A 9650-nucleotide genomic window follows, 5' to 3' on the forward strand; every position below is an offset into this window, starting at 1 on the left:
TCTTCTAGATTAATTAGGGTGTTACATCCCTTTTTATGCATACAAAAGATACTTTTAAGTTTATGCACATTTTTATAGGAATCAGAATATATATGGAATATTTTACTGGTATAGGTCATACTATTACTAACTATCTACTTATTTATTCCCTCTAGCTCTAGCTCTAGTTCTAGCTCCAATTTTCCTCAATAGTCTCTTATATGATGCTTCATTCATAAGGTTGTTTTATGTTGTCTCATGGAGTATATAGGTAAGGATTCATTCATAAATTAAATAGCCCATGTGAAAATAATTAACATGACAGCCTTTTCATCATATGCAAGTTGATCACAGATCACCATCCATTTTTCTTTGGAAAACAAAAGAAGAAAAAGAGAAAATTTTGATATTCTTGTGTGGTGGGGTGGTTTTTGCAGTTCCGGAACCACAGAAGGAAGGCAGAAATTTGTTCCATTCACGAGGCACAGTGCACAAACAACCCTTGAAACTTTCACTTTATCTGCAGCATATAGGTCAAGGTGTGCTTCTCAATGCAACCTCTGAGATTTGATTATTGTTTATTATTTGAGATTTGAACATGTGACTATTATAATGATAGGGTTTATCCAATAAGGGAAGGAGGTAAGATTCTTGAATTCATATACAGCGGCAACCAATTCAAAACAAAAGGAGGGTTAATTGCAGGAACCGCCACAACACACTACTATGCAAGTGAGGAGTTCAGGATCAAACAGGAGAGAACTAAGTCATTCACTTGCAGCCCCTATGAGGTTATCTCCGCCGGTGACTACAAGCAATCCACCTACTGCCACCTCCTCCTCGGCCTCTTCTTCTCTCATGATGTCGAATTCATCACCTCTGCCTTCGTCTATGGCATCGTCCAAGCCTTTCGCAGCTTCGAAGAGCTCTGGAGAGACTTGTGCAATGACATTAGACACGGCACCTTAAGTTCTAGAATAAAGGTACTCGCATGAAATCATTTCTTCCAAAATACAAATCTGAACATAATCTTTCTAATTGTATGTGGTGATGTATGTTTCAACAAAAAGGTACCAAAAATGAGAGAGGCGGTGTTGGAAATCATAACAGCAAACCAAAGTTTGGCATCAAGAATAGAAGGGATATGCGAGGAGGTAGAAGTGATGGATTGGTTTGGTTTGATTCCAAAGTTATGGCCAAATGCAAAGTACGTGTATTCCATAATGACAGGTTCAATGCAACCATATTTGAAGAGGCTAAGGCACTATGCAAATGGGTTACCATTGGTGAGTGGTGACTATGGTTCAAGTGAGAGCTGGATTGGGGTTAATGTGGATCCAAGTTCACCACCAGAGAGTGTCACATTTGCTGTGGTTCCAACTTTCTCTTACTTTGAGTTCATACCACTTTACAGACACAAACATAGTTGCGGTTCCTCTCATGATGCTGCTGCTGATGATGATTTCGTTGAAGACAAGCCAATCCCACTATCTAAGGTTAAAGTTGGACAAGAGTACGAAATTGCACTCACCACTTTCACTGGTTTGCACTTCTCCTTCTTATTCATATTCATCTCGTTTTTCATCATTTCAATAAGTAAAACATTCTTAACAACTCTTAATTATATCATACCCTTATACATACCATATCAATTTTCTCAACTATTGCAGGAAATTTTGTTAGGGAGTGACTTAGATAAAAATTGTCAAAAACGTCTTTCTTTAAGATATTTTTTAATAATTAAAATTTAACACATATAATTAATTAAACTGTGTTACTTTTATTAAAATTAGATCGGATAAATTAGTTTAGTCAAAAAATTAATAAATTAAAATTTGAAAGTCTACATTAATATTTTTATAAAGAATAACTAAAATATCCCTATATAATTTTAAAAACGCTAAATTCTAACCCTATGACGATAGAGAAAAAAAAAAGGCTAGAATTTAAGATTCTTAAAATTAATATATATAATCAGAGTATTTTAGTCATTTTTTATAATAAAAGTATTGTAATTATTTTTTATAAAAAATAATATTTATTTGGCCAAATTTTAACAAAAAATAATACAATTTAATCGATTATATGTGTTAAATTTTAATTATTAAAAAACATCTTTAAAAAAAGATGTTTTAGATGTTTTTATCGGAATGGCTCCCATTTTGTTAACTATTCTTTTAAAAGTATATTAAGATTAATTATTATTTATATACGATAAAAAAATTAATTAATATGTGTTTTTAATGAAACTCTTAAAGCAACCACTAACATGTGTTAAAAATATAATTTTTATTGTTAAATTATTTTTTAACTCTATTTTTTTTAAAAGTATAAGAATTAAAATTTAAGATTTAGAATCTAGAATAAAAAATAATTTCAAAAAAGTAATTAAAATTGAGTAAAAAATTATCTTTCTAATTGAAATGTTTTTTTAATGGTGAACTTCAGGGAGTCATATTAAAATAAAAGCTATTTTTTTCAACATATATACTCTTTTTTTTCACGGATTATGTATTATTGGTGTTTGATCTACCATTATCTTTCTTAATAGACATATCACTTATATGAATTAGATCCTAAATGAATCTTTTGGCTTATCTTTCTTTTTTTGTTGAATAAAGTCCATTAAATTATGCTATATAAAAATTATAAACAACCCACTAATAAGATTATGTTTGAGAATCATATCTTTTCCCAATAAATAAATATTTTTTTCTTAGAAAGTTGAAAAATAGATTATAATGGGAACTAATAACTTTAAAATAAAAATTATCATATAAGCAAAAATAACATTTTGAAACTTATAATTTTATGCAAAGGTTATTATTTTTGAGTTGTAATAAATTTACCAAGTTGATGACCTCAACTATCAAATATTAAATAATAAAAAATTATTGTTCTATACCTATTTTTGTGATTATTGTTTATATATTATTTCAAATACAATAGATTATCTTAAAATCACTTGGCTTTTTAGTTAAAGTATATAGATATAAATTAATTATCAGATAATCAATTATTATAAAAAGAAATTATACAAATAAAAATATTAAAATAAATTTAAGTTTTCATCATATTCCCAAACACACCCTTAGAGTTTATATTGGTTTTCCTTCAAAACCAATCACCAATAATGTTCTAACATAAGGTAGAGAAATCTTAGGTAAACTCTGTTAATTTGAAATATTATAACTATTATATATTTGTTGAATGGTGAATTGGTGATATTTCTGTATAAAAATATTTAGATATTTATGTACACTAAATATTATCTTCTATTTATAATAAGAGCAATGCTAGGAGCCAGCAATATTTGTGATTGGTAGCCATCAATTAGCCATCAATGATGATTGATAGTATGAGATTGGTGTGAGATTTCATCTAATGACTCACATTTTTCTACTGGTTACATGCTGGCCAAAATGCAATAAAATTGCTGGCCCTTAGACTTTTTCTTATAATAATTATTCTCTATTTACTTTGTAATATATAAAAATATCAAAATAACATTTATTGTCATTTAAGGGTGAAAATAAACAAGTGAAGCCATCATAGTATTCTTATACTCCCATTTCGATAACAGTACTTATACTATTACTTAATACTTTATATAAAAGTTAACAAAAATCAAAGTGAGATATATTATTAAAACAAGAATAATAACAATATTCATGCTATATATAAAAATATATAGGATACAAAATTACTTTCTAATTCTACATCATCTATCATTAGAATAGTAAAACTTTTGTACTTCATTTTAATAATGATAGATGATAGATGATAGATGATAGATGATGAATAGTTAGAGTATCAAATGGAATAGTTTACCTAAATAATGACACCAAGAAACTTTGGGTCACAAAGGAGGGTACCCTGACGAGTCATATGGCTATGGCCCTCAATTGAACGTGCACAGGAAACTGTCTAGTAGGCAAGTAGCTAGTTACAAAAAGGCTAAAAGACTCTTGGCCAAACCTAGTTACTTTCTCTTATAGTATATACATGACTTGTTTGGAACAAAAATTTGTTTAAACTGATTTAGAATAAATTAAATTGAAAATAAATTATTGTATTTAAAATTGATTTAATTTTAAAATTAATATAATAATTTGACTTTATTTTGTATTTACTACACAAAATTATCGCTAGACTGTTCAATCGTTTCTGACAAGTTTAAGACCGTCAGACTTACACTAGCCACCTCTTTTATTTTTCAAGTATAAAAATATCTTTTTATGTTTTTATCGAACTAAATCATTTTAATTTTAACTAAATTTTATAAAACATAAACTGTTTTTTTAAATTAAGTTAATTCTTATTTTTATTCATACTAAATAAAAATTTTAATCTTAAAATTAATTAATTTCGATTCTAGAAAAGTTGGTTTAGAAGTGCATCTTACAACTAATTTTTTTTATATAGAGAGAATTGGTGTGTAATGCATGTTATTGAAAGAATTAATATCTTTTTAATATACATTTTTTTTTAAATTGTTATTGTATTGAACAAATCAGACAGTCAAATTTATTATGGAAAGAAAAAAAAATCTAAAGATCTAATTTAAATGAGATACACAGATTTAAAAATTAGATTTGTACATTAAAAATTTTTTAAAATTAAAATAAAAAATATAAGAATCAAATTTATACATTACACACCTTTTAAAATTTTAGAAATATAAATCTGAAAATTAGATTTATGTTTTAAATAATAAATTTGATAATCTAATTTATATTCACTGCATACTAATTAAATACCCTGTATATATTGTAACAATATTACAACACACTATCTTCTCCCCAATATAAAGATAAAAAGTGCCTAGTTGCAAGAAAACACATTCTCTCCTTTTGGTAAAATAATTGAAACGTGCTCAATTTAAGGGCACTTACTTTAAGAAGAACCTGCCAATGTTTGGGCATAATTCGGCTATTTGGCCGAGTTGTTTAGCCATCTAATGGCCAAAAAGGTCCCACGTACCATTTTTATTTTTTCTTTTTGAACATTTTAATGCATTTTGACATGTGGTTTATTTTATCATTATTTCCATTTGATGTTATGTACCTATCATTTCAGTCTTTTCTGACAAGGATTTTACCATGACTTTGTCAGTAATAACCAAGTTGGGTTGGTCTAGTGGTTAGCTCACTAGTCCGCTTAAGCAAGTGTCGGGGGTTCGAATCCCGCCTTGTGCATGCAGCAACCCATTGGCCAGCGGCAAACCCTTAAATGGAGCTCAGTACCGCGGCGGATTAGTCCTTGACCTGACGGGTTGGGGGATACCGTGGGAAACAAAAAAAAAATGACTTTGTCAGTAATAATTGTCATTTTCAAATTCCAAAATCCAAATTGCAACAGTCCTTCCAAAGACTTGGGGCTACATTCATTCTCTAGTTTCTTACTCTTTAATTTCATAATTTGTTTCTTTTGAAATTCTTAAAGTGTTATTTTTTAATTAATTATTTATACTAATAATATAATNTTTTTATTGTAGAAATAGATATTATCAAACAGAAGGAATAGACTTTAATTTGGATGAAATACTCATTGCTATCTCAAATGTTGTTACAGCTATTGATAATAGTATCCCTTCTTTATTATAACAGATTTTTTTTTTAACCACAGTTTCTTTCAAAAGTAGAACTAAAATTTTCTAAAACGAAAATAATTGGAACAATAGTATTTTTCTATTACCATGGAAATAAATCTGAACACTTTATTATAAACTAAATATCTATACATGTAAAATAACTCCATACATTTGAAACTCAATATATCTGCATATTTTCTTTATATATAAAAAATAGAAAAATGTTAGATGATTAATAGAATTTATTATTTTTAGTCAATAGTTAGTCAATAATATTCAAAAGTGTAAACTAGAAATATATTTTTAGACTATTAAATAAAAAGTATTAGATCGATAAGAAAAAAGACCGACCAAAAATAATAAACTTTTGCTAATTTTTAAGCTTTATTTGTTTTAAAAAATATATGGATTTTATTTTATTTATAAATAAATATAAAAAATTAATTTTTAATTAGTTAATATTATTTATTTTTTATTGTAAAATGATTTTTTAATATTGTATTGAACAATTTAAACTTTAGAATATAAAAAATTTAAATTAAAAAATAATTTAAAATAATTAACCGACATTGACTAAAAGAATTAACTCTAGAGTGACTTTAACGGAATTAAATAGCAACAACTAAAGAAAAGAATAAGAAGAAGAAAAAAAAAAAGAAGAAAGAAATGAAGGATAGAGAAATTAATGAATAATTAAATTAAGAATGTTATTCGTATAATAAAATTAATAAAAAATAAAATTTAAAAAGTTTAAATTTTATTTATTATATTTTAATTTGTATTTTATATTAGTGGTTGATTTTGATATAAAAAAATATTAAAATAATAATAATGTTTAGTAGTTATTATTACAGGACTGTACAGGTGCAGATTGGGAGATGTAGTAGAAGTTGGTGGATTCCACAATGGGACTCCAAAACTTAACTTCATATGCAGAAGGAAACTGATCCTAACAGTGAACATAGACAAGAACACAGAGAAGGACCTCCAAGCAGTAGTGGAGAAAGCCTCTTACATCCTCCAATCACAAACAAACAACAACGCCGAGCTTGTTGACTTCACAAGCTACGCCGACCTAACAACCCAACCCGGCTGCTACGTCATTTTCTGGGAGATCAAAGGAGACGCACACGACCATGTGCTTCAATCTTGTTCCACTGAAATGGACGCTGCCTTTGTTGACTATGGCTACGTGGTTTCCAGGAAAACAAGCTCCATAGGGCCATTGGAGCTTTGCATTGTGGAGAAGGGTACGTTTAAGAAGATTCTGGATTGTTTTGTTGCAAATGGTGCCACTTTGGGACAGTTCAAGACTCCTAGGTGCACCAATAACCCTCTCTTGCTCAACATTCTTCATGCATGCACCCTTAAGATTTTTCGCAGCACTGCTTATGCTTAAACAAATTATTATCAATAATTAATTACTGCTGCTTTATTGTATTTCATTTTATTTTTTGAACATCCAGGTCTTCATTGATTTATCAAGTAATTAGTGGAAGGCTACTTGTTATCTAGTTAAACTTCAATTCATTAATTAATTACATTCTCCTTATTTATTTTTTAGGTACATTAAAATTAACCACTAAAATCAGTCATTATATATAAATATATATATATAATAAAGTATTATTTTGGTTACAAATATTTGGGTTAAATTCTAATTTGATCTCTAACGATCACTAATATAAAAATTTTTTCTTTAATTTTAAAGTGTTGATGATTGATTGTTAGAATTTGTAGTTTTAGTTTTATTTCTTAACACAAAAAAAATATAACTTAACTAATAACGTTATTAATATCTACGTATTTATTTTGTTCACTATTAATGTCAAATTCAATGATAGAATCATATTGAATTTATTTAAAATTTTTTGAAACAGAAATATAACATTAAAAACGTTAGGGACTAAATTAAAATTTGGTCTAAACATTAAGAAGCAAAATAATATTTTATCTAAATATATATATAATTTAGTCTATTTTTAGTGTGTTTTTTATATTTTAATATGTATTTTGTACTATTAATAAATTTTAGTGATTAATTTTAATGTACATCAAATATAATCTTTTAAAAATATATCTTAATTGCTTTTATAATATACTGTCATTTGATTTATTTGGTCTCTAAGACTAATCCTGTGAAAAGCAATCTAAATCAATTTACATTTTACTTTCTTTTCCGATAACATAGTTTTTTCTTACTTGATAATAATACACGACTTTACCCATTTAAATAATTAAAGGGCTTATATGTAGATACTTAATTACTTATCCTCAAAGTTGAAGGGCAATTTATTTAACTCATGTTCTCAAATTTAATTTCTATGAAGTACGAATACAGGTGGTACATACACAAATCACGACACAATATGAGTTCTTAAATACATAAATTTTAATTTATTATAAAATACGAATATATATATAATATTTTTAAAATAAGCTACAATAACATTTTAATATTTTATTAATATTAAAATATAAATTAGTATTTTAAGTATTTTTAATGTGTTTTTTAACTTTGTAAAGTATTTAAAATAATATTATTTTAATAAATAATAATATATAATATTTTTTAAACTCATTTAAATTATAAATTAAGAATGAGAAGATTGAATATGTTAATATAAGATAATATTTAAATATGTGCAATCGTATCAAAAAAAATATTTTTTTTATTTTTTATTAAGATATAATTAAACACAAAAAAATATATGTATTAAATAAATATAAAATAAATATTATCTTTAAAATATATTTGACACGCAACAATAATAATTCAACAAAATGTCAATGTTTTTCAGATCAGAATCTTTGAAGAAAGAGACCATTGAGGCCAAAAATAATATTATGTTGGTGTTGTATTAACTGTTTAATTAACCACATTTTGGAGCGTATAACGACAAGAGATAGTTTTAGTTGCCTGTTATTTAATTGCATGCACCCAAAAAGAGCATTGTAATAACAGTATGCTTTGCATAAAATAATTCATTCCAAGAAGCGAGGACAGCAGTAATAATATCTCTTTAGGCCGATCTTTTCCGTTTTAATTAATATTCTGTGAAAGTAATGTCTTTTCCAAATCTGGCATCGAAACAAGCATGGCGCTGCTCGAAAGTAAAGCAAAAAGTAACAAAGATGAGTGGTGAGTGGTGACAATGACAGTGACATTTGTTTCTTTGTCATGCTTACACATTGTTTGGATTGAGGAATTTTGAAAGGAAAGAAAATGAATGGAAAAGGAAATTTTTTGTTGTTTGGATGAGAAGAGAAAATAGAGAAGAAAGAAAAAAATAGTGTAGGGTCCATTAAATTATTTTCTCTCCACAAATGAGAAGAAAAGGAAGAGAAATGGGAGCAATATGAATAAAATTACACATTTACCCTTATCATTAATAAATTATAATTTACATATAATATATATAAGGGTATTAATGTAATTTTATACTATTATGATTTTCTTTCTTCTCACTTTTCTTTCCATCCAAACAAAAGAAAATTTTCTCTCTATTCTTTCCATCCATTTTCTCTTAATCCAAACAACATACAAATAACTCTACTTTTCCTTCTATTTTATTTTCACTCATTTTTTTTTCTCTCATTTTCTTTCCTTCTATTTTCTTTTTATTATCCAAACAAAGCCTTAATGAATAGTGAATTAATGATCACTGATCATAGGCATAGATGGACTTGCAAGTTCCTAAACTGGCACCAAGAATATTAATAGATTGGGCCTAATCCATACTAATAAATAATCGGAATCATGGGCTAAATTTTGGGTCCAAATGACCATAACCTACGAAATTGCTCACTACTCACGATAAAAACTATTAACTTGATTAAATGGTTCGAATATAATTTTATTAGTTAAAAACAAATCTTTAAATAAAATTTTGATTCACAAAGAATTAATCTTTGGCTTGTAAAGTTAGTAATAATAAGGTAGGATAAGGTTTGAATTTTAAACTAATCCTATTTATAAGTTAAAAATTTTTTAAAATTCTATTTTAGTCTACTTGTAGGTTGAGAATTTCTCAACCTAACTTATCTGCATTAAAGTTCTAAACCTTATTCTACTTAA

General features: G+C 26.7%; 1 protein-coding gene across 2 annotated transcripts in view; it reads left to right on the plus strand.

Moving 5' to 3' along the window:
- Nucleotides 1-7082, plus strand: part of LOC107462192 (indole-3-acetic acid-amido synthetase GH3.10) — a 7585-nt gene extending 503 nt beyond the window's left edge. The window contains exons 1-5 of one of the 2 annotated variants that reach the window (XM_021129333.2): nucleotides 187-250; nucleotides 417-518; nucleotides 599-962; nucleotides 1050-1521; nucleotides 6427-7082. In XM_021129333.2, the coding sequence (XP_020984992.1) occupies nucleotides 228-250; nucleotides 417-518; nucleotides 599-962; nucleotides 1050-1521; nucleotides 6427-6971 (1506 nt within the window). In that variant the 5' untranslated portion in view covers nucleotides 187-227 and the 3' untranslated portion in view covers nucleotides 6972-7082. Of the gene's footprint in view, nucleotides 1-186; nucleotides 251-409; nucleotides 519-598; nucleotides 963-1049; nucleotides 1522-6426 lie in introns of those variants that run through there. The other variant, XM_052252480.1, reaches the window with a different exon arrangement.
- The last annotated feature ends 2568 nt before the right edge of the window (nucleotides 7083-9650 follow it).

Source organism: Arachis duranensis, chromosome 8, assembly GCF_000817695.3.
Source record: "Arachis duranensis cultivar V14167 chromosome 8, aradu.V14167.gnm2.J7QH, whole genome shotgun sequence".
Classification (NCBI taxonomy): domain Eukaryota; kingdom Viridiplantae; phylum Streptophyta; class Magnoliopsida; order Fabales; family Fabaceae; genus Arachis; species Arachis duranensis.